Source organism: Carcharodon carcharias, chromosome 31, assembly GCF_017639515.1.
Source record: "Carcharodon carcharias isolate sCarCar2 chromosome 31, sCarCar2.pri, whole genome shotgun sequence".
Taxonomy (NCBI): Eukaryota; Metazoa; Chordata; class Chondrichthyes; order Lamniformes; family Lamnidae; genus Carcharodon; species Carcharodon carcharias.
The window spans coordinates 6,939,456-6,963,596 of NC_054497.1; the positions used below are offsets into that span (position 1 = coordinate 6,939,456).

At 44.7% G+C, this 24,141-nt stretch overlaps 1 protein-coding gene across 6 annotated transcripts in view; it reads left to right on the forward strand.

Annotated features, from left to right (window-relative positions):
- Positions 1-24,141, forward strand: part of pold1 (polymerase (DNA directed), delta 1, catalytic subunit) — a 115,083-nt gene that overhangs the window by 83,774 nt on the left and 7,168 nt on the right. For 5 of the 6 annotated variants that reach the window (XM_041178008.1, XM_041178009.1, XM_041178005.1 and 2 more), the window contains 5 exons: positions 1,376-1,478; positions 5,987-6,119; positions 6,933-7,046; positions 17,080-17,132; positions 22,777-22,874. In XM_041178008.1, the coding sequence (XP_041033942.1) occupies positions 1,376-1,478; positions 5,987-6,119; positions 6,933-7,046; positions 17,080-17,132; positions 22,777-22,874 (501 nt within the window). The remainder of the gene's footprint in view (positions 1-1,375; positions 1,479-5,986; positions 6,120-6,932; positions 7,047-17,079; positions 17,133-22,776; positions 22,875-24,141) is intronic. The other variant, XM_041178011.1, reaches the window with a different exon arrangement.

Here is a 24,141-nt window from a genome sequence, read left to right on the forward strand (position 1 = left end):
GTTAAACTGAATTAATCTTTCAGTGATTCACTTAATAAATCAATTTGTAATTGATCCATACAGACCAGCAGGTATCTGCTTTGTTCCCTGTGGAAATGTACTGTAACAAGGAGCCCCACTTTCAGAAGACAAGGGGAGGAAAGCCTTAAAAAAAAACCATAATTAGTTCCCAGGGTTCAGTCTGTCAACTAACAAATTATGTCAGCTTGTCTTCGCTTGTAGCACAGCAGAAATTGAACTTGTAATAAAAGCTAATGCTCCAGTTCAACGCTGACCATTGAACGCTTTCCTTACGATGCGACGTTAATCAGAATGTGTCGATATGTAGTTATTCATGTGTGCTTTAAAGATCCCTCTATAGCATTAAGGGAACTCTGGTGTTCTGCCCAATGTTCCTTGCTCAACCAGTATCACCAAGACATGGCTGATCGTTTCTCATTGCTGTTGGTGCATCTTGCTGACTCAGAATAGCTGTTGTGCTTGCTAAGAAATAAACATAAGAAATAAAGTAGTTCTTAGTGAGAGCTATTTTGAGATTCTTCTGCCACTAGGACAAGGTGCTATATAAATGCAGATACTTCATTTTTTAAAAGTGGGGTTTGTGGGTAGGAATGGATACTTATGCCAGTTTGTTTTGAAAACTGGAAATTTCAACCTTTCATTGCATCTCTAAACTCTCCCTGTATAAGCTTTTTCATGGACTTCATTGCAAATAGTTGTATTTGGTACTTGAGTCCTGTTCCACTGTACCCAGGAAACAGTTACTGAACATTGTACAAAATACAGTTTGCAGTTCCACAGAGGGCTATTTTAATATTGAAAGAAAATAGGTTCAGTTTCAGTTTAACACTATTCAAATAACAATAATGAAGTGCTAGTTAACCCTGTTAAAATACAGAACTGTCATTAAATACAGAATTTATTTCTTTGCACCCTGCTCTGCTATGCTGTCCTCTGTTATGGGAGAGGTCATATTCAAGTAATTAGTCTGTGATTATCTCAGGAACTATGCCAAACTGGAATTTTTCATATGCAGACATATTCTTACAAGATATAACCTCACTTTCAATAACTTGGCAAGCGTACTTTATTAAAGAATCCTGTATGTTTGGCATTGTTCCTGATTTTTAAAGAATAAGTCTTCACTTCAGTACCACTATAGATTGAGTTATCAACTCGGGTCACTACATCAATCCCACCGCAGTGAAGGATTGTGTGGACCAGTAAGTATCAAGACCACTAAAGTTGGTTATGGAATAGCAAATAATTAAGATACTTGAATCATTTGGTTGAATTAACTTTAAAACATAAAATCAACTGGAAGTTTTTTTTTGCAAGTGTGTGTTTTGATCCATTTCTTGTCTGTGCCATACAGGATGCGAAAACGAGATGCAGGCAGTGCACCTAATCTTGGAGACCGAGTGCCCTATGTTATCATCAGTGCTGCAAAAGGTGCAGCGGCCTACATGAAGTCTGAGGTATGGATGTTTAATTTTGTTTGGCAAAGTCATATTTAATGCCTATCTCTTTTTTTGGTGAATTAATAGCCTTCTCCTTGAACCACTGCAGCCTATATAGTAAGTCCCCCGCCACCCCGATAGTGTTGGGTAGGGAATACCAGGATTTTGAACCATTGACAATAAGAAAGGAATGGTGTCTTTCAATTCCTGAAGGTCCCAAAGCGCTTTCAGCCAATCATGTACTTTTGAAGCATAGTCACCATTGTAATGCAGGAAATTTGGCAGCCAATTGCACGCAGCAAAATCCCACAAGCAGTAATGAGGTGATGACCAGATAATCTGTTTTACTGATGTTGACAATGAAGGAATAGTAATAAATGCCTAAGTCAGGATGTTGGAGGGAACTTTGAGGTGATTGTGTTCCCTTAATGTTGCTGCTCTACCTTGGTGATAGTGATTGCAGGTTAGATGGTGCTGACATAACCTGGTTGCTCCTGTACATTCCATTAATGGTGCATGCTGCAATCACAGTGCATTAGTGGTGGAGAAAGTGGATATATAGAGTTCAGTGGCAAGGAATCGATAGACAAAACTCCTGAATCCTGGATGGTCTCATACTTGTTGAAAGCATTATAGCTGTACCTATCCAGACAAGTGACAAGTATCCTGATACACTCTTAACTTGAGCATTATAGGCTTTGTGAGATCAGGAGATGAGGCGCTTGTCCTGGAATGCGCAACCTCATGTGCCCTTAGTGTGCTTTGGATATTTTTGTTCTGTATGTTGCATAGTTGTCATCTTGTGCTATATTTCAGTTTCTACTTCTTTTTGATGTTGGGAAAGGCAGAAGGAGTTGTAAACAAAGCAGCAATTGGAGAAACTGTATAAAATGCATCCACAGTGATTGGCTTTTTAAAAAAACTATAAGTCCCATATTTTTTTTCCTTTCCCATTTTCTCCCCCGTTGGGGTTGCTGTCGCTGCCCAGTATCTAACTCAAGTGGGTTCTTGAACAGTTGGCAGGCCGTTCAACTGTAGTGTGTGCCTGGTCCTCTTCTGCCCAATTTGCCATGTATGCCACACTTTTCAGCAGAAGTTGACAGATGGCAAGCTCATTGTCCCTCTTCCTACCTGGTGGATGCTTCATTTGACCAGCAGGAACTCTCTCTGTAATAGAGAAACCAGGTAAAATTCCTTCACTGAGGTGATCCTGTAATGCTTCTTCCTGCATATTCTGCACTGCTTGTGAAGACAGGAGTGCAGAAGAATAGTGTCAACCACCCAAACAAGCAATCTGCAACTTTGTTTTCCTGTTTTCACCTATCACCTACCCACCTTCTTCAAAAGAAATGCAATAGCATTTAGGTGAATGCTGGTGAAGTTGAAGTTAATGACTGTGCCTTCTGAGAGTGTTTTTGGGAACCCTCCCCATTGTGGTATCAGCCATACAGTGCTTGGGGAAGTGAGCCTTTGAGCACTTGTTCTCTTTTTTCAGTTTTGTGAAAGTATTTCCTTATTTTTCTGAACATGTTTAATTGATCGCTTAACTTCCTCAGCTCAAAGAGAAAGTTTAGTGGTTTTGGTGTTTGTGTTGTATCAGGTGTGTTTTCCATCCTACAGTAGTGAAGGGGGATGCCCATAACTATAAAACCTAATAAGGCAAAGAACCTGCAGCCAGTGAGCAAACCACAAAGGAACTGTTCTTTGTTGTCCACTGCAGCAAGCTGGTACCTATTACAAAGAAGAACGCTTTTTTGTGAATTAATTCTGTCACTTTTTTTAATGAGGGGTTTTGAGGAGAAACTGTTTCCACTGGTAGGAGGGTCCGTAACCAGAGGACACAGATTTAAGATAATTAACGAAGAAACTGGAGGGGTGATATGATTTTTTTTTAAAGCAGAGTTATGATGGCCTGGAATGCAGTGCTTGTTAGGGTGCTGAAAGAAAATTCAATAGTGACTTTCAAACAGAAATTGGATATATACTAGAAGAAAACATTTGCAAGGCTATAGGAAAAGAGCAGGTGGAGTGGGACTAAATGGATAGCTCTTTCAAAGTGCACGATTGGCTGAATGGCTTCCTCCTGTACTGTTTGATTCTATCTATGCTGATTTATTCATTTTGAGGTCAGATATGGCATGGGCTAATGCAGAGTAATGCTCCCTTTCCTCTGCCCCGATTTTGTCTCCTTGCCCCATTTTCAGAAGAGTGGCCCTGCTCTAGAATTTTTCACTTCCCAGATCAGGCGTCATGTAGCTCCTCAGTGAGCTTGCCAATTAGCTTTGTGCCGAGGGTCCATATCTATTGGTAGCTGGATTGAGACTACGGAAATTCCTTAGTTCCTTTCACATAAAACCTTTACAGCCCACAGAGAGAAATATCTTTAACAGCTGTTTAACAGTTCATGCAGAAGAATTGTAGGGGAGTGGTGCGCCATATTGTTGCAACACTATGTGAATTACACACTTCTAAATATTTAATTTAATATTTATTTTTGCAGTTCTGTTGGGGAGAAGGATTAAGCAAAAAGGGTATTCATGTGTTTGTGAAAAATGTGGTCATTATAAGCACAATTGATTAAAAATAGAATTGTTTGGCTTCTCTGAAAGCTTAGTATATAAAGATTAAAAGGCTCCAGCTTTGAGCCCAGATCTTTGTGGAGTTAACTACCTTCTCGAGCTATTAGGGATGGGCAACAAATGCTGGCTTAGCCAGTGATGCCCACACCCCATGAAAGAATAAATGAAAAGTTGATTTCATTTGGACAAGAATGTGGTGGGGTTGGGGAATCCATTGAGGATCCATTTTTCAATTGCTATCTGGCATCTTCCGCTGGAAAGCGTACATGTTAGCTGAGGATAGGATCAGGCTTAAGTGTGATACCCCTTGCCATTGATAGGCTGCTGACGTTCCCCATGTAAGACCAAGTGAAGTATGGTGAGGTTACAGAGGATAGTGGTACTGTGGACTTGTACGGCAGCAAAAACTGACACCATTAGGGATAGAAAAGAACAGAGAGAGCCAGGCGTGTGGTTGGGAAAGATTGGTATCAAATCTTACAAACCATGAGTAAGAATACATTTCATGAGCCAATCCCAAGAGCAATTTAGCTCAAAGTAATTTCTTCATTGTCTGTCTGTCTTTTTGTTCTCTGGATTTGACTGACTATGACATGGCTGCATTTATTGTCCATCCCTGTTTGCTTTGAAAAGGTGGTGGCACTTCTCCTTGAACTGGGGTGGTACTTGTGATGATTTTCCTCCACAATGGTGGTGTATAGGGAACTCTAAGACATTGACTCAGTGCTGATGAAAGAACAACTATATATGTCCAAGTCAGGGTGGTTTGCAACTTAAAGGGGAACCTGGAGGTGAAGTTATTCCTATGATGTTGCTGCTCTTGTCCTCGGTGGTAGAAATAGCATATTGAAGTAACATCAGTGAATTGCTGCAGTATATCCTGTAGCTTGTACATACTGCAGCACTAGTGTGAATAGAGTGATTATTGAGCTCAGTGACGTTGCACTAATCAAGCTTTGTTTTTGGTGGTGTCCAACTTCTCGAGTGTTGCTGTGTTGCACCATATAGGCAATTGGTGAGCATTCCATTGCATTCCTGACTTGCATATGGCAAAGAGGCCCTGAGGAGATCAGGAGTGAGCTAATTATCACCAAGTACTCCAGCACTGCCTGTATTGCTCCTTTCAGAAGAAATCTGCAAATTTATTGCCATTGGATCTTCTCTGCAAAGCCTGTCTGTTGAAGTCAGTAAGTGAAGGAGATCTGTGCATCCTGAAGTGGTTCCATTCATTTTGATGGAGTACATACTTTGAATCTGTTCCAGAGCCAGTTAATCTCCCTGCCAGTTTTACACTGGCTGAATGCCATTGAATATGTCCCAGGTGTTTTATGGCTTCATGCAAAGCACTGGTGATAGTGCTGAAGCCCAAGGTGCTGCCCACTGGATAACGAAAATAAGTCACTAGTAGGGTTCAGAAGATGAAATCCTTTGTGAGATTGACATAGCAGTAGGCCACACAACTAAAACATTTTCCTCTGATTCAATAATAATGAAACCATCTGTGTTTCATTTTCTGATTCTTCCCTTGTCCTCCTTTTTCCAAAGGTAGCAGCTTTTATTGGTATGCAGTCAGGTGGTGATGGCCTTGCAGTCTTTCTTCCTTAAAAGTGGCAACAGGGTATTTCAATTTTAAGAAGCAACCTGACTTAGCAAAATACTCCCTCTGCAAGCACTTATGCATGTACCAACTTTTTTCTTTGAAAGCCCTCCCTATCCTGGGATACAGATCAATTGTGCTACCTCCACGATTTCCCTGACACAGTTGACTGGCATAGACCTGAGAGCAAACCTCTCCCGGTTGCTTAGTTCCATTCTGACTGGGTATTTATGAGTGGTTGGGTCAAGTCATTTTTTTTAAGCTTTCTTCTGTAAAAGTTTCTTTCCAATTTAATAAGGTCCTCATTCCCTCTCCCTCCCTCTCTCTTTCTCTCTCTCCTCTGTCTTAAGGATCCAATCTATGTCCTGGAGAACAACATTCCAATTGATACGCAATATTATCTGGAGCAGCAACTTGCAAAACCGCTCCTGAGAATCTTCGAACCCATCTTGGGAGAGGCCAAGGCAGAAGCTGTGCTCCTAAGTGAGTGAACTTAAACCTTGAAGCCTTAACTCTGGTGCAGTGACCATTTGCACTGTGGAATCATTAGTGGAATATCTTTCTGGTATTGAGTTATTCAGGGTTAAGTGACAAGTGAAGTGAAATACCAAAGTACTACAGTGGTATAGTCGTAAATCTGATGCATATGTCCTTATTTTTATTGTTAATTCCAGTCTGTATCCCCATTCTATAATCCCCAGCCTCTACATATTTCAATTTCTCTTGTACTTCATGAGGTCATTCAATGAACAAGTGATGGGACAGTTACTGCTGTTCATAAATTTTTCTTCTACTTGCTCATTTTGGATGACATCCAGTGAGAAATCTGTTCCACATTCTCCTTTTCTGAAAGGAAGAAATGCTTTTCTTTTTAAAGGCACTAAGTGATGCTGGGTGTGGTTTGTGGTACATATTGTACCTGACTCAGGTGGCCCTCTTCATTTGTGAGCCCAGACATTGAGTATTAGCAAGCTTTTCAACTGGGGGGATCAGAGTCCAGCTTGACCTGTCCTCACCTGGGATTCACATATGGTCACTTTCATCTGAGATTGTGGATAATGATCAAAAGTGGGAACGCTGGCTATTCTTTTTTTCCCTGGAGCATTTAGATGAATGGTAGCACATCCTGGTAACCTAGGTAATTCACCACAGACAGGGTTGTGCATTTATCCACTAAATCGTTTTATGAAAAAACATTAATAAGTTAGGATTTCACTTGGAAGAAACTAGTTGTATGGACTGCTTGCTAAGTTTTTCTGTGTTGATTTTCAGCTAAAATTATTTCTTTTGTTCTAGAGGGAGAACACACGAGATGCAAGACTGTACTGACATCAAAGGTGGGAGGGCTCATGGCCTTTGCGAAGAAAAGAAGCACATGCATAGGGTGTAAAGCTGTGCTGAATGATGACAGTAAGGGAACACAAGTGATTGATTAACTGCTTTATAAGTAAGAGCTTGTTAGTGAGTTGAGTGTCTCTTAGGCCTGTTAAATCTAGCCTAGGTGGTGGGCTAAGGGTCCTTTTGTTCTTGGAGGATATTGGGTAGCACAGTGTAAAGGTTGCCTCCTCTATCTGAAATAAATTAGAAAGTGCAGTGTGCATATCCACCTTTTTGGAAGGTGAGGTGATGTATTGGTATAAAATGAAAGCCCCTGCCTTTTAGAGGAGAACATTTCTGAGCATTGGCCTGGGTGATAGTGTAGGGAGAGGGTCCAAATGCTTCAGCATCCATTGACTAATCTAGCTGCTTTGTGCCTTCCCTATGTTGAATCCCCATGAACTTGGACCAAACTTGCCACCTTTAAAATAAAATTGCAGATGCTATATAGTAATTTAGAATTAGAGCCAGGGCGGAAGTGGAGACATCCAACTTTTTATTTTATTGGTGTGGGTATTGAGTGGGACAGTGCTAAAATTAAAAGCTCTGCAGCATAAGTGAAAGATGTCATAAGTCAGACTCCCATGGATTTTTAGTTGAGTTGTGTTTTATGATCTGATTTGAAAGAGACAATATAATGTGCACCTTCTGTTACATTCAACTCCAGGATGTGCTGAGTGGGTGGCACTTTGCCTCCAAACAAGCATTCTCTCAGTAGCTCACTAAAGACTGAGGAATTCAAGTTTTTGTAATCTTTCCTCGAAATCCAGTCCCTTGACATGAAGGATCAGCACAGTGACCCCTTTCTGCACAACTTCCAGAATTTTGACATCTCCCTGTGACAAGCACGCAACTCAGAGCCTAACCAGATACTATATTGCTTCAGCATGATTAATTCATTGCTGGCTGGTGCTCTGTCATGACTCTTTGACCAATGTTGAGGCTCCTAGATCTCTCTTCGGTGTCACCCTTACTTAGGTTGGCATGACTTATTAAGTAACACTGAACTTAAATGCTATGTCCCCGAGCTTCTATTTCTCTCTGGGCCAAAATAAAACTATATAGGAAGCCCAACATGCAGCAGATGATATCTATCCAAATTTAATTTCAAGGTAGCATTCTGTAATTAAAATATCTGAGAATTGGAGACATTTTTTACTTTGAGAGATCAGAGACCCCAACAGATGTTGTTGGGAATAGTTGAAATTAATGGTGAGTGTCGACAATGATTTGCATCGGGGAGAGATAAATACACAGACCATGGCGAGGGAAGCAAAAAAATAGGCCAATGAGTCTTCCTGGCTCTGTTGCATTCTAGCAGCTAGTTACAGATCAGCTGCCAGATGGAGATTTGGAAGCAAATTGCCTGACCACTGTCTCATGGAGATGGAAAGTGCACACTATGGGTGGAATTTTCCAAGCCCACTGGTGGCGGCTGTGATAGGTGGCATGTGGGGAAAATATGGCAGGACCCACTTCATGACGACATGAAGGCAAGTTGCGATCTTCCGCTTCGGGCCGCGTTTCCCTCCATCGGTCGGCGGGCAGCTAATTGTAATACGTTAGCATATAATTAAAAGGCCATCCCGCTAGGCTCTTGGAATCCCCGCCGTATCGTTTGTCCACGTCCGCGGGAAATCACAACTAACAGGTTTCACAGCATGCAGGCGACGTGTTCATCAGCCTTCACTTTGGGAGAACTGAGGTGAGTGAGCAGCAGCGTTCTCTATGGCTTGCCTTTTGTGTACAGGCTTCAGAGGCACTGGGGAGGGATTGGGGGGGCGGGGGGTCTGATGCCTGGCCCCGCAGGCAACTGCTGAAGGGTGGGGTGTGTCTGGGGCAGGTGCTGGCCAACCTTGGAGGTGGCTGCTGATGGGGGCGGGGCCAAGTGCTGCCCTGGCGCTGCATCCACCCGCAGACAATTGAGGTGGGGGGCAAGGCAAGAGAGGGAAATGGCCAGGCATTAGAGACACCTGTATAAACTGACCATTTCTCTGCAACTAAGACAGTTCAGGCGCAGACACAGTAATATGACTGGGGTCAGGCTCCTAGCCTGCCTGTCCATCCAAGCATCGCGGAGGCACCAAAGTGCCACCAAGCGCTGCATACCTTACCCCCACCCCACCCCACCGGCACAGACTTCGAGTCAGCCCCCACATTATTGGACCACAGAGCAGTTGGATTGCACACATACAGTACAATCTCCTCACCAACGCTGGCCATGTAGCAGTCCCTACTGTCCCTTGCAATCTCAGCACCCTGGTTTGGACCAGTGTCCCCCATGTCGGAGGGCAGCCATGCAGAGCACTGATCTCTGGCCATCCCAGGAGTGACCACTCTCCGGGAAGCATTAAGGGGCGGTCACACAGGGCTAGGAGAGGTGCTAAGTACAGCCTTGATAACCATGTCTCTCTCTCTTTCATGCTGCAGGAGGACCAAGTCAGGATCATGGATACTGGTGAACTAGCTGTTTGCCTGATATTCTACAGAGACCGTAGAAGATGGAGGAGAGAGCGACTGATGCACTTGGCCGTGCAAAGGCAGGAGCAGCAACCTCATGAAGAAGAGGCAGCAAGGACTCCAACACACCTGCCCAGGAGCAACAGTGAGCCGTGGCTAGTTGGCGCCTAGCGACACCCAGGGTCTATAGACACCGCCTGCCATTCCTGCAGATGACTGAGAACCAGTGCCGTTGACGACTGAGCAAGTCTAGGGACCTGGTGGCTTACATCTGTCACTTAACTGCAGGACTTGGTGCCAAGGGGACATAGAGGGCATCCACTGCCAGTGGCTGTGAAAGTGACCACGGCACTCAATTTCTATGCCAGTGGCTCCTTTCAGGGCTACACAGGTGACCTCTGTGAGCTTTCACAATCCGCTCCCCACAAATGCATCCATGAGGTCATGGATGCCATCTCCATGGCACACAACTTTGTGCACTTTGCCCGGGACTGGGACAGCCAGGATGCAAGGGCCATTGGATTCGCCCTGATCTCGGGATTCCCACAGGTGCAGGGTGTGATTGACTGCACTCATGTGGCGCTCAGGTCTCCATCGCTACACTCAGTGGGCTTCATCAGCTGCAAGGGCTTCCACTCACTGAGCGTGCAGCTGGTATGCGACCACCAAAAACGCATCCTGCAGGTATGCGCGTGATTTTCAGGGAGTGTGCACGATGCCTACATCCTGAGTCGCTCGCAGATCTCTGCAGTCTTCCAGGGCCCATAGAGGTCCAAGGGTTGGCTCTTTGGGGACAAGGGCTACCTGCAGAGGCCGTGGCTCATGACACCCATAAGGCGGCCTCAGACTGCAGCAGAGTGATGCTTTAATGAGGCTCATGCAGCAGCTCGCAACTTGGTGGAGCAGATCATCCGAATGCTGAAGATGTGGTTCTGGTGCCTGACCTGGTCTGGTGGAGCCCTGCAATACAGTCTGCAGAGGGTCACGCATCATTGTTGCCTGCTGCACCCTTTACAACCTGGCACTGCAACGGGTAGAGGAAATGGAAGAGCTGCATGTCTCCTCCAATGAGGAGGACGCTGACGGGGATGAGGGCGAGCAGGTCATCGGTGGTGACGACGAAGGGGATGAGGCTCTTGTATTGGCTAGACGAGGCAAGCGCACTCGGGAAGCCCTCATACTGCCAGATTTGTGGAGGGTGATCCCCATAGATCCTCACATCGCAGTTGTGAACGTTTGACTCCAGTCTGGCTTATCTCAATGCCAGTACCCACTGTGAGAATGCTCCTGCCACGGAGATGCAGTGGAGGCCCTAATAGTCACTCGCTCGCAGGAGGATGATGACAACAACATGCAGTGAGGACACTCCATAGATCTTCACATGGCCTCTAAGAACCTCTGACTCCTGTCTGGCCGAGGGCAGCTTGCTTGTGCTCTGTGATCACAACCATCTCACAGACACAGCCGTGAAACTTTAGATGCATCTGATGCTGTGTCCACCTTCAGCACCTCAGCTCTTCGGGAGCTGGCGCACAGCAGTCACAGATGCTGGCGTGATGGGAGCCAGCCCCACCTTAAAGCTGCTGAGAACATACAGAAAGTATGAGAGAACTCTGTGGCACCTGCCCACTACATTCTGGCTGCAGTGACCAGCACTGCTGAGGGGCAGGCATTAATAATGTTCCCAGGGAGTATGGACCATTAATGTGGTCTGAAGGCCGCGCAGGGAAGAGGCCCTGGACTGAGATACCTGCCTTTTATCTTGTGCAGAAAGGTTTCATATCTGAATGACAAGAACACTGCTCATCAGAACAAGGAGCTAAAGGCAGGGAGACATTCTTGGGAGTTTATTGACAATAGTGAACATTATGTATAAGTGATTAACACCTGTGCCCAGGCTGTGCAACTAATTATCCTTAACTGTCCTAACCCTGCCGCTACGTCTTGGTGCTCCCTCGGACATCCACAGTGGAGGTGGAGACAGCCTGCTCACTGTGACGCCCTGTTTGTGATGACTTTGGAGGGCCAAGACTTGGAGGGCCCCGGCCTGCTTTCGGGGTCCTGCTGTGAGGCAGTGGCACCCTTCTAGGCCTGTGAAGCTGGATCTGCGGAGGTCACAGGAAGAGGGGAGTCAGATGGGCCAGTCACTCCCAGAATCACTTGGGTGGATGGCCCTGGAGCATGCACCTGTTGATTCTCCTCCCTATGGATGCTCGAGGGTCCCTGGCTGACTCAATAAGCAGAAGGGTTAGCTGGAGTGAGATCGAGCTGCCCAGCACAGCTCTCGCATACACACTGTTGGAGGCCAGCTATGGCATCAGTGATGCAGTTAAGCCCGCGCAGAAGTGATGTCCTGGACCAAGGTCTCCATGGTGGCTGCCATCCTGCCAGTGTTGGCCTCAGTGCATTGCAATTCTGGTGTTATCACCTCAGCCTGAAGACGGACTCCTCTATCATGCCTTGCAATCTGAAGAGTGCAGCGGCTATCCCTTTCTGATGTTCCCGAGCTTGCCTTTGCAGCTCCAGCAACTGTGCCATGACCGAGTCCAGAGGCTCGTCTAACTTGGACTCAGCAATGTTCTGGCCTCCAGCAGCCCTGGGAAGTCCCTGCCTCCGCCTGCTGTCAATCAGAAAGTGCAATGTGCTCACCAGATTGTGTTCCCGAGGCTACTCTAAAACTAGATTTCACCGAGGTGTGTCTCTCTGGTGGAGGGTGTGGGTGGGCGCTGTGACGGGACTTCAGGGAGGGTGCCTTCAGATTCATTCCTCTTCGGAGGTTTCTTCAGAGCTTGCTTGGAGGCTCTGCGTTGTGGACTTCATCTGCTGCTTCCCAGGTGTGACTGCGAAAGCAAGCGGAGACAGTGCGTGACAGTGGCCTGTGAAAGAGGACACATCACTCACTTATCTGATGGATGTTGCACTGCTGGATCCTCATTTGGTAGAGCAGCTCACCATCAGCACAGGACCGGTCCCGGTCACTGCCGGCCAGCTAGATGGCTCTGTTTTAAAATTCTGAGAAATTTGATCTCCGGCATTCCTCCACCTGTCTGCGACCTTTCCCCCCTGTTGTGAGCCAGTTTGTCCTGCAATGGGCAGAGTGTATCAGGACGCCTGCCAGGCCAGATGATAAGTATTCCTGGCCTGTGTGGGTGGTGAGTGGTCCCAAGGATGGGATGAGGACAATGATGGCGTGTGTGAAAGAGTGAATGGTGATGTCCCTTGCACTGGCAGTGAGTGAGGGCCCTGTGGGTGTGTGATGGATTTGAGAGTGCGAGAGTTAGGAGTAATGACAAGAGTGACTTACCCTGGCGGAACGGAGGAGATCATTCATCCTATTGCAGCATTGGACGACTGCCCTTTTCTGAAGGATGTTGATGCCAACCACTGCTGCCACTGCCTCCCAAGCCGGGTTGGTGACATTGCTCCCCATCCTGCGGCCAGAGCAGGGGTAGGGCACATCCCGGTCGGCCTCCACGGCATTCAGCAGTCACTCGAGGGACTGTCGTTGAAGCTGGGGCTGCAGTCTTTTTGCATTTGCAGGCCTTATCTCCCAGGCAGCGGTGGTGAGCTGGTGGCAATGAGCGCTTTGCTGGCAGCTGCCTTTTAAAGATGGCAGCTAGTGTGATGCAATAGCGGGGAGATGGCGAGCGGGTGAATGACAGCCTGCCTGCCATGGAAACGGTATGTTTTGTGGGAGTGAAATATAATGAGGTGGGCTCGGGAAGATATGGCATGAAAACCCGCCAATTTCATCGGTGGGTAGGACTCCATTTTACCCATCTGCTATTTAGTGCAATCCTGGGAAAATTCAGCCCTGTGTCATGACAGAGTAAACATAGCATTGGCGATCTTCTTTGAGCAGGCAACTACGTTGATAATTAGGTATTTGTGCCATGAAAAAAGACATCATCCTTGCCTCCAGTTCCCTAAAGCTGAACTGTTGGTGCTCTGAAAGCTCTGCATATCAAACAGCCCATGCATGCTGGCCCATGAGCACCCAGCCAGCAGGTTCACTCAGCTGCTGCTGCAAAGCACTTTGCATTAATGCTGTAAAGTTCAGGTATTTGTGATGTCTCAATGAGAAGGTGGTATTGACCTCCCTTTCAGTTACTCAGGTGATGTACTAATTACAAAGTTTGTTTGTGTATTAGGCGAGGGCAGGATGGAGCTCGAGTGTAAAATTCACCTGCCTCCAAAATGGTGTCTCAGTCTGCAGAGCCATTGCTCTCTGTTTACTGTCAGATATGAAGGAGGTCACTTGGGTGAGTTACCAGAAAGTGGCCACTGCCCGTTGAACTGATCTTTAGGCAAGGGTTGGTGCCTTCAGAAATGAAACTAGATAAAATGAATAAAATTTTAAATAAAATTTCTAAAGACATACTCTTGCTACATTCTCTTTTCCCCCTTCCACCAAACTTGCCCCCCCCGCTAAAGCCCTCAAGCCTCCCGAGCCGTCAGTCTGGAGTTTCCCTTATTCGAGAATAGAATGCTTACAGCCCAAAGCCTCCTTCGGTCTCCCTCTCATTTCCCGTGGTCAGAGCAGAGATCTAACCAGTTCCTCATTCTTGTAGCTACTTTTCCAGTATCACTCAGCCTCTTCCTGACACCACATCATGGGATTACAAATGGAGGGGGGTGGCAGTATGTGCGGAGGGGGCTTTCTTTTTTTAAAAACTAGACACGGCAATTACGCTCTCTGTGGGCCACTGGCCTGTGCTGTACTTACTGATGTTTTACTAAGTGTTGTTTGTTTTTAACCATATTTGTTATGGCTTGCCATCGCCCTAATTGCACAGTATCGGGAACCTGCACCCGTTTTTTTTTTTATTCTCTGTTTCTTTCTTTCTTCCTTCCTTCCTTTCTTATCTCTCTTTTCTATCTTGATTACCCTTTTCTGATTTTTTTTTTTCACACGCCTTTATTTTTGTGTCTGTGATCCAAGGTACCTTCCCATCTCTCCAAGGAGAACGTACACCCCAGTTGACATGACTCCAAGCTAGTTTTGTGTAGAATTAAGATATGTGAATCCATATGCTTCCGGCCATTGGCGGTGTTGCAGTATGCTGCAGATCCCTGAATCTCTCTCCCAGCACTAATAGAAGGCTGGATAGGGTAGAAACTTGAGACAGCTTTCGCTGGCTGGAGAGTCTCCAACTAGGGATCATAGTCTCAGGATAAGGGGTTCGTCATGTAGGGCTGGGTGAGAAGAAATTCCTTTACTTGGGTCTGTAAATCCTTGAAATCCACCAGGGTAGGGGGCTGTGGATGCTTAGTCATTGAGTATGTTCAACACTGAAAAACATAGATGTTTGGGTTTTAAGGGAATTGAGAGATATGGGAATAGGATGGGAAACTGGAGTCGAGTACATCATCAGCCACGGTCGTCTTGAATGGCAGAGCAGGCTCAAGGGGCCATTTAGTCTGTTGTGCTATTTTTTTTCTCTCAGCCATTTTTTTCCACCCCAATCTTCTCTAGCTGTTGGGGCAGCCCCACTGATTCTGGAACCTTATCCAAGTAATGCCTTAGTTTATCTAGCCCTGGTTGGCATGGCAACTGGAATTAAACCTTTCCTCGTCTGATGTCCATGCTAATGGACTGAATAGCGATTAAGCTTGGAAATACCAACTGATTAAGAGCAACTTTTAAAATTAAATTATGTAGCGCTGCATTGCACATTTACAGCAGCAGTGAAATTGGACCTTATAATCCAGTAGCTTCAGTTGTGAATGTATTAGCCATCACCAAATCAACAGGAAGCCAGTGTTGTATCTATTATGTAAAATGGTTCTAGTATTTTTTAATGAGGGAACTTACTGCTTCAGCTATGTTGAAGTTGCCAGGTTAGCCCAATCAGAGGCACTTGTCGTTCTTCTCGAGCTTTGGCCCTAGGCAGCTGAAGGCATGGCTGTTAGTGGCAGAGTGATGAAAATCGGATGTGTCCTTAGCCTTTCTCTTTAAACGTGATTAATTTTGTTAAATAAACAACCCTTAAGCAGAACTCAATCCTGTAAACAGCAACCAGGGTTCCTGTGTGATCACTGATGGAAGGGCTGTGGATGTTGGTCAAGGGCAAGGTTGAGATGAGCTGTGATGCCCATTGCGGCTGAGTAGCCAGCTGATGCTTACTGTTGACGCTCGTAGATGAATAATCCTGACTGGAGTGTGGGAGAGAAGGGCATCAGTAGAGCTGTAGTTCAGCAAGAAACCAGTATGATCAGAAGGGGAAATAAAGATTAGAAACCTAACTGGGCCAGCTGCATAAATATTTTGGCTACAAGAGCAGATCAGAGAATGGAAATTCTGCAGTGTGTGTGTGTCACCTGATTTCCCAAAGTTTTTCCACGTTCTGTAAGGCACAGGTTAGGAGTTTGTGGAATACTCTCCACTTGCCTAAATGATTGCAGCCACAACAACCAAGAATTTTGACATCATCCAGGGCAAAGTAGCCCACTCGATTGGCACCTCATTCACATTCACTTACACCATCAGTATGTTGTGACTTCAGTGTATACTATATACAAGATGCACTGTAGCAACTCAAAGGCTTCTTCATCACCACTTTCCAAATCCTTGACCTCCACCACCTAAAAGGACGGACAACAGACACATGGGCACATCACCACCTGCACATTCCCCCCCAAGCCGCATGCCATACTGACTTGGAAATAGATTGCCGTTCCTTTATTGTTGGGTTAAAATCCCTAGAACTGCATACCCATAGCACTGTGGGTGTACCTACACAGCACAGCAATACCACAAAGGTGACTTTCAAAGGCAATTAAGGATGGGTAATAAATGTTGATTTTGTCAGATCTCGCATTCTATGAATCAGAAGAAAGGAGCGAAAAACAAACATCAGTCAGTACTCAGACAAAAATAAGTTAATAATTGGGTGCTTTTCTCTCTTTAATGCTGATATGGTGTGTAGTTTTGCATTTTTCTTTCAGATTTCAAAGAATCATAAATATTACACTACGAAGGAAGCTGGTTTATTACCTGCGCGCTGCTGGAGGTGCCTCTTCCCCTTTCTTTGTCTACTGCTTGCTTAGCCAATTCCTTCATAAACGATCAAAGCAAGATATTGCAATAGCTGTAAATCTGAAATAAAAGCAGGAAGTGCTGTTAATGTTCAGCAGGTCAGGCAGCATCTGTGGAGAGAGAAAGAGTTAACATTTCAGGTCAATGACCCTTTGTCAGAATTTTTGAATATATTTAATCCTCTGCTCATACAAAGGATAGTCGCAATCTGGAACTTTCTATTCCCCAGTAAGCTGTTGAGGATGGGTGTCAATGGAAAATTTCAAAACTAAGTAATAGATTTTTTTTGTTAGACAAAGGGTATTAAGGATTGCAGAATGAACTGCATGTAGATGGAATTGAGGTACAGATCAAACATGTTCTAATTGAGTACCTGAACAGGCTTAAAGGATTGAATGGCCTACACCTGTTCCTATTTATAACTTGTTTGCGATAAAGCACTCTTTGTCTAATCACATTTTGTGTGCAAGTTTCAAGCCTTTATAGCATCTCTCTTTACATTGTGCACTGTTCGCCTGGAAAGAGATTTCAAATTCAATCCAATCTTAATCTCTGCTTTTACCTCAGGTGCTGTTTGCAGTTACTGTAAGTCTCACCAGTCAGAGCTGTACCAGAAAGAGGTATGATAAAAAAAAATCATTTATATAGTTTGTTTTTGGGTCAGAAAGTATATGCTTGTAGATTCTCTGGTGGTATCTCCAAATCTCGGCACCACACTTCAGGAAGGACCTCAAGCTGTAGAAAAGATGCAAAAGGGATTTACTAAAATGATACCAGGGATGGGGAACTTGTTGTCTGGAGAAGCTGGGTTTGATCCTCCTCACAACAGAGAAGGTTACAAGAAGATTTGATAGAGGTGTTCAAAATTATGAACCATTTTATAAAGTAAGTATGTGAAACTGTTTCCAGTGGCAGAAGATAGCCATAAGGGTTGGTAACCTAAAGGAACAGATTTAAGATAACAAGCAAAAGAAACAGTTATTGTGATCTCTAATTTGCTGTCTGATAGAGAATGGTGAAAAGAGATTCAATAGGAACTTTCAAAAGGGAATTAAATAAATACTTGAAAAGAAAAAAATTATCCAGGGCTATGGAGAAAGAACAAAGGAGTGGGACTAATTGGATAGCCCTTTCAAAGAACCAGCGTAAGTGTGATGGACTGAATGGCCACCATGTTTCAGTCAGGATGGTATATGACTTGGAGGGGAACTTGCAGATGGTGGTATTCCCATGGATGTGCTTTCCCTTCTAGGCGTAGAGGTTGTGGAAGGAGCCTAGATGAGTTGCTGCAGTGCATTTTGTAGATGGTGCACACTGCTGCCACTGTGCATCAGTGGTGGAGGGAGTGAATGTTGAATGTGGTAGATGGGGTTTAAGTTAAGCAGAATGCTTTGTCCTGAATGGTGTCAAGCTTCTTGAGTGTTGTTGGAGCTGCATTTATCCAGGTAAGTGGTGAATATTCATCACACTCCTGACTTGCGCCTTATAGATGGTGACAGGCTTTGGGGAGTCAGGAGGTGAGTTACGCTGCATAGAATTCCCAGCCTCTGGCCTGCTCTTGTAGCCACAGTATTTATATGGCTGACCCAGTTCAATTTCTGATCAATGGTAACCCCTCGGATGTTGGTAGTTGGGGATTCATTGGTGGTACTACCATTGAATGTCATGGGGAGATGGTTAGCTTCTTTCTTGTGGGAGACAGTCATTGCCTAGCACTCATGTGGCACAAATGTTACTTGCCACTTATCAGGCTATACCTGACTATCGTCTAAGTTTTGCTGCAAATGGACACGGACTGCTTCAGGATCTGAGGAGTTGCGAATGTGCCGAACATTGTGCAATCATCCACGAACATCCCCTCTTCTGACCTTATGGTGGCAGGAAGCTTATTGATGAACCAGCTGAAGATAGCTGGGCCTAGGACATTGCCCTGAAGAACTCCTGCAGCGATGTCCTGGGATGAGATGATTGATCTCCAACAACCACAACCATCTTCTTTTGGTCTGGGTATGACTCCAACTAGTGGAGACTCTTCTCCCAATTCTCACTGACTTCAGTTTTGCTAGGGCTCCTTGATGCCACACTCAGTCAAATGCTGCCTCAATGTCAAGGGCAGTCACCCTTATCTCACCTCTGGAGTTCAGCTTTTTTGTCCATGTTTTGACCAAGGCTGTAATGAGGTCAGGAATTGTGTGATCCTGGTGGAAACCAAACTGAGTGTCAGTGAGAAGGTTATTTCTGGGTAAATGTCGCCTGATAGCCCTGTTGACAACATTTTCCATCACGTTGCTGATGATCAAGAGTAGACTGATGGGGCAGTAATGGACCCAGCTGGATTGCCCTGCTTTTTGTGGATAGGACATACTTTGGCAATTTTTCACATTGCTGGGTAGATGCCAGAGTTTACTGGGACAGCTTGGCTAGGGGCGTGCCTGGTTTTGGAGCACAAGTCTTCAGAACTATTGCCAGTATGTTGTCAAGGCCTTTGCAGTATCTAGTGCTTTCAGCCATTTCCTGATATCATGTAGAGTGAATCAAATTGGCTGAAGACTGGTAACTGTGATGCTGGGGATCTCGAAGGCTGAGATGGATCATCCACTCAGCATTCTGGCTGAAGATCGCTGCAAGTACTTCAGCCTTCTCTTTTGCACTGATGTGCAGCGAGCAACTCAGCTCCTAGCTCCCGAAAGCCTGTTCACCATTGACAAGGCACAAGTCAGGTGTGTGATGGGATACTCTCCACTTGCCTGGATGAGTGAAGCTCCAACAACACTCAAGAAGTTTGACACCATCGGGACAAAGCCCACTTGATTGGCACTCCTTTCACAAACATTCACTCCCTCCACCACTGACGAACAGTGGCAGCAGTGTGTACCATCTACAAGATGCCTTGTAGAAACTCACCAAGGCAGCACCTTCCAAACTCTCAGCCACTAAAACCTAGGACAAGGGCAATAGATACATGGGAACACCACCCAAGTTCCCCTTGAAGCCACTCACCATACTGACTTGGAAATGTATCGCCGTTCCTTCACTATCACTGGGTCAAAATCCTGGAACTCCCTCCAGCACTGTGGGTTTACCTACATCACAGGGACTGCAATGGTTCAAGAAGACAGCTCACCACCACCTTCTCAAGGTAAATTAAGGATGGGCAATAAATGATGGCCTAGTCAGTGATGCCCACATCCCGTAAATGATTTTTAAAGAAAATCAGTTGCTTGTGGGGTGCTTAGCCCATCTGTTGCATGCTGCTTCTGCTGTCTGGCATGCAAGTAGTCCTGTGTTGTTGCTTCATCAAATTGACATCTATGTGTTTACAGATTGTGGTTGTATACAATTCTGCTGCTGCTGATGGCATCCATTAGGCACTGTAGGCCCAGATTTGAGCTTCTAGACCTCTTCAGAAACTATATCTCATTTAGCATGGTGATAATGCTGCACATCACAAGGACTCTGCGGTCGTCACTCCTACCAATACTGTCGTGGGCAGATACGTTTGCAATAGGTAGATTGGTGAGGATGAGGCCAAGTAGGTTTTTCCCTCTTGTTGGTTCCCACCACCTGCTGCAGGCCCAGCCTAAAAGCTATATCCTTTAGAACTCGGTCAGTAGTGGTGCTACCAAGCCACTCTGGGTGTGGGGCTTCAATATCCATCACCAAGAGTACATTGTGCCCTTGCCACCCTCAGTGCTTCCTCCAAGTGGTGTTCAATATGGAGGAATACTGATTCTTCAGCTGAGATGGGGAGCAGTAATTTGTAACCAGCAGGAGGTTTCCTTGCCCATGTTTGACCTGATGCCATGAGATTTCGTAGGGTCCAGAGTTGATGTTGAGGACTCCCAGGGCAAATCCCTCCGGACTGTATATCACTCTGCCACCAACCCTGGTGGGTCTGTCCTGCTGGTGGGACAGGACATACCCAGGGATAGTGATGGTGGTGTCTGGGACATGATCCATAAGACATGATTCCGTGAATATGACTGTCAGGCTGATGCTTGCCTGGTCTGTGAGACAGCTTTCGCAATTTTGGCACAAGACCCCAGGTGTTAGTAAGGAGGACTTTGCAGGGTCGACAGGGTACTGTTGTTATTTTCGGTGCCTAGGTCGATGCCAGGTGATCTGTCTGGTTTCATTCCTTTTTGACTTCATAGCAATTTGATACAACTGAGTGGTTTGCTAGGTCATTTCAGGGGGCATTAAGAATCATGTAGGCCAGGTAAAGACAGCAGATTTCCTTCCCAAAAGGGCATTAGTGAGACAGGTGTGTTTTTATGACAATCCACAATGATTTTGACCATTAGACTAGATTTTAATTCCAGATTTTTTTTTTCAATTGAATTTAAATTCTACCAGCTGCCATGGTGGGACTTGAACCAGTGTCCCCAGGCCATTAACCTGAGCCTCTACATTACGCTATTCCACCACCTCCCCAATACTTCCTGTGCTATATCATTCTATGATGTGGTCATTCATCTCTATCTTCGGGTTAAGCCTGAAAAAAGTCCTATTTCAAACCTGCCTTTGAGCACAACCACTTGCATTGCTATTTCTCCACTGGTATATTGAAAGCAGCAGGGAAAGTGGTGAGTTAGTGATATGGAACACATTTAACTTGAGCATTTGCAATACTGCAACCCATTTGAGGGGTTCAAATGACACTGTAGACTAGAAGAGCAAACCTTAAATGAGTTACATATCACCTGCCAGTTAGATTCCTGCCTTTCGTTCACCTTTGACCTTCTCATGGTTAGTACCATTGTAAATAAAGTTGCATTGAGATGATACACTTTCTCCTCTCCAGAGGCGCTAATTCTATGAAGGATCACCAGCCATTAAACACTTCCCATAAGTAAACTTTTCGCACATGGGAGCTTAGATAATGGATTAACTGTCTCGCTCTTGGAGAAAGCTGGGGTGGGGAAGTGAAAGATAGGCAGGTCAGTAATTTGTATTATTAATTCATGGGATGTGGGCATCACTGGCTAGACCAGCATTCATTGCCCATCCCTAATTGCCCTTGAGAAGGTGGTGGTGAGCTGCCTTCTTACAATCCTGTGTTGTAGGTATAACCACAATGCTGTTTGAATATAATAAAGAGTCTTTTCTTGTGTTCCTTTTTATGTTTGATTTGACTAGCAAATTGTCCATTTTTTTATACACTAGCTGGTGATTGAGTCGACAGAGAGACTTTACAGAGCTACCTCATGTCCACAACCTGCAATCACAATGTGACAGTTGACAGGATTACATGGAATGAGAAATATTGACATAGCAATTTTTAATGGTTGGCTAAAAAGTGTGATGAAATTTTGACAAGAAAGATTTGTGGCCAGGAACTCTGTGCTCTACTCACAATTTTTAATAATGTACTAATTATCTACAAGCACAGCGGATTCAACACCAGGTGAATTGGAGTTAGAAGGGGAAGCAGTGGCATAGTGGTCATGTCACCAGACTAGAAATCCAGAGACCCAGGCTAATGTCCTTGAGGTCACAGGTTCAAATCCCACCACGGCAGCTGGTGGAATTTAAATTTGATTAATTAATAAATTGAAAGTTAGTCTCAGCAACGGTGCCATAAATTATGATTGATTGTCGATTTAAGAAACAAATTCACCTGGTTCACTACTGTCTCTTAGGGAAGGAAATCTGCCATCCTTACCGAGTCTGGCCTCCGTGTGACTCCAGATCCACAGCAATGTGGTTGACTCTTAGCAGCTCCCTGAAATGGCCTAGTAAGCCACTAAGTTCAAGGGCAATTAAGGATGGTCAACAAATGCTGGCCTTGCCAGTGATGTCCCTATTCCATGAAAAGAATTTTTAAAAAGGCAGGACATAATTGGAACAATGGTGCAAAGATGTAATTCAATCCCTATTTTAATGTTGTGTATTGTTTCTGTATTTCCATAAGTTGTTATGTCCACACATTTACAATGGAAACCTCTAACTAAATGTGTTGGCCGATTAATTATGGCCTGCAGCCAATTGTGGCACTGCAATGAGGAAGTTGACCTGAAGTGCTCACATGTGGATGCTTTTTAATATACACAGATAAGCTAATATTTGTGTTCTCTTGTCACTCCTAATAAGATTTGATTCTTGTGCCATTGAAAAGCAAGTTATGTAAATCTGCTTAACAGTAAAGCTGGGATTTATAAAGCCATCAGTATACTTTCACGGGCAGGTGTTTCAATATTTTATTGCTGTTATCTGTAAATTTCCCTGTAAACCCATTTCTGGATTTTTTTTTCTCACTTTTAGATATCTCAGCTGAAGCTGCTGGAGGAGAAGTTTTCACGTTTGTGGACACAGTGCCAGCGGTGTCAGGGTAGTCTGCACGAGGACGTGCTTTGTACCAGGTAAACAATGGTCTTTCTGCTCCCACTGACAGTGTCCCTCATTACGAAGCTGCTGCTTAGCTGAACCCAGTTCTGACTCTTGAATTTGTCCTAACTGGGAGCTCAAAATTGGAGAACTTCTAAAGTTTGTTTAGCCTTCCAATCCTCTAATGACTGCAGACTTTCAAAACCTGAGCTTGGCTTCACCTCGCCAATATGTTTTATAGTTCTGTCTTCCCTTTTGATCTTTTCACCCGTGATGGTTTTCTGTGCCTTTTATTTCTCATCCCTGCACTCTAGGGACCAATCCCTAGAAAATGCTTGTACACAGTTTGTAATTTTATTCCTTGATTTAATGAGTGACAGTGCTGAATGAATAATTTATTTCTAAAAGCACTTCTCCTTTCCACTGCCTGCCCTAATTCCCCTCCCCTCCACCCCGCTACTGAAGGCTTGCTGTGGTATGGGTCCTAGGGTGCCAGTAGTCTTCTCCCTGTATAAGGCTAGTGTTGAGTGCTGGCAGGATGTTTGAACTTGTGGGACGTGTCAGGGCAGCCTGATCCTGTCTTTGCTGACATCCTTGCACTTTCTAGGAAAGATAGTGCTGATGAGCTAGCCTGATTTTCTTTCTTCCCTTTGTTAAGCCAGTATAATTAGGACAAGTTTAAAACCTCAGATATTATTCACATGCCAAGTTTTGTGTAATGGGACCATACAATTGTACCTTTACTCAGTTACTTTTCAGCACAGTGGAATGTATACAGTGTTTCGTGTTGTGTTGATCCAGCTGGATTGCAAGCTTGTCTGCTACAATGTTCTGGCAAGACTCCTTAATTCTAAGTCACCCAAAAGTTGACAATGTTAATGTGCAACATAGTGGTTAGCCTTCAACTGGCGTTATTATGCGCAAATCAGAACACCATTGGAAGGATATTGTCTTTGACGGGTTGTAGTGTAGGACAACTGAGATTCATATCAGACTTTCAGAAATCTAAGTTATGCAGAAGAGTTGAGGAATTCAAGGTATTTTGTCATAAAGAAAAATGATTCAAAGTGATCTCATAGCAATCTTCACAATTTTGAATGGAGTTGAAGTAAAGTTGAAGATGATAAATAAAAGATCTATGGAAGAAATAGAGGCCTTCGAAATTTAAGAGTGAGGCCTCCCTTTTAAGACTGAAATTAGGAGACTTTTTTTCTCTGAGGTTTGTTAGTATGTGTGGAATTCTCTTCCCCAGAAAGCAGTGGAGGCTAGGTCATTGAATTTGTTCAAGGCAGCGTTAGATAG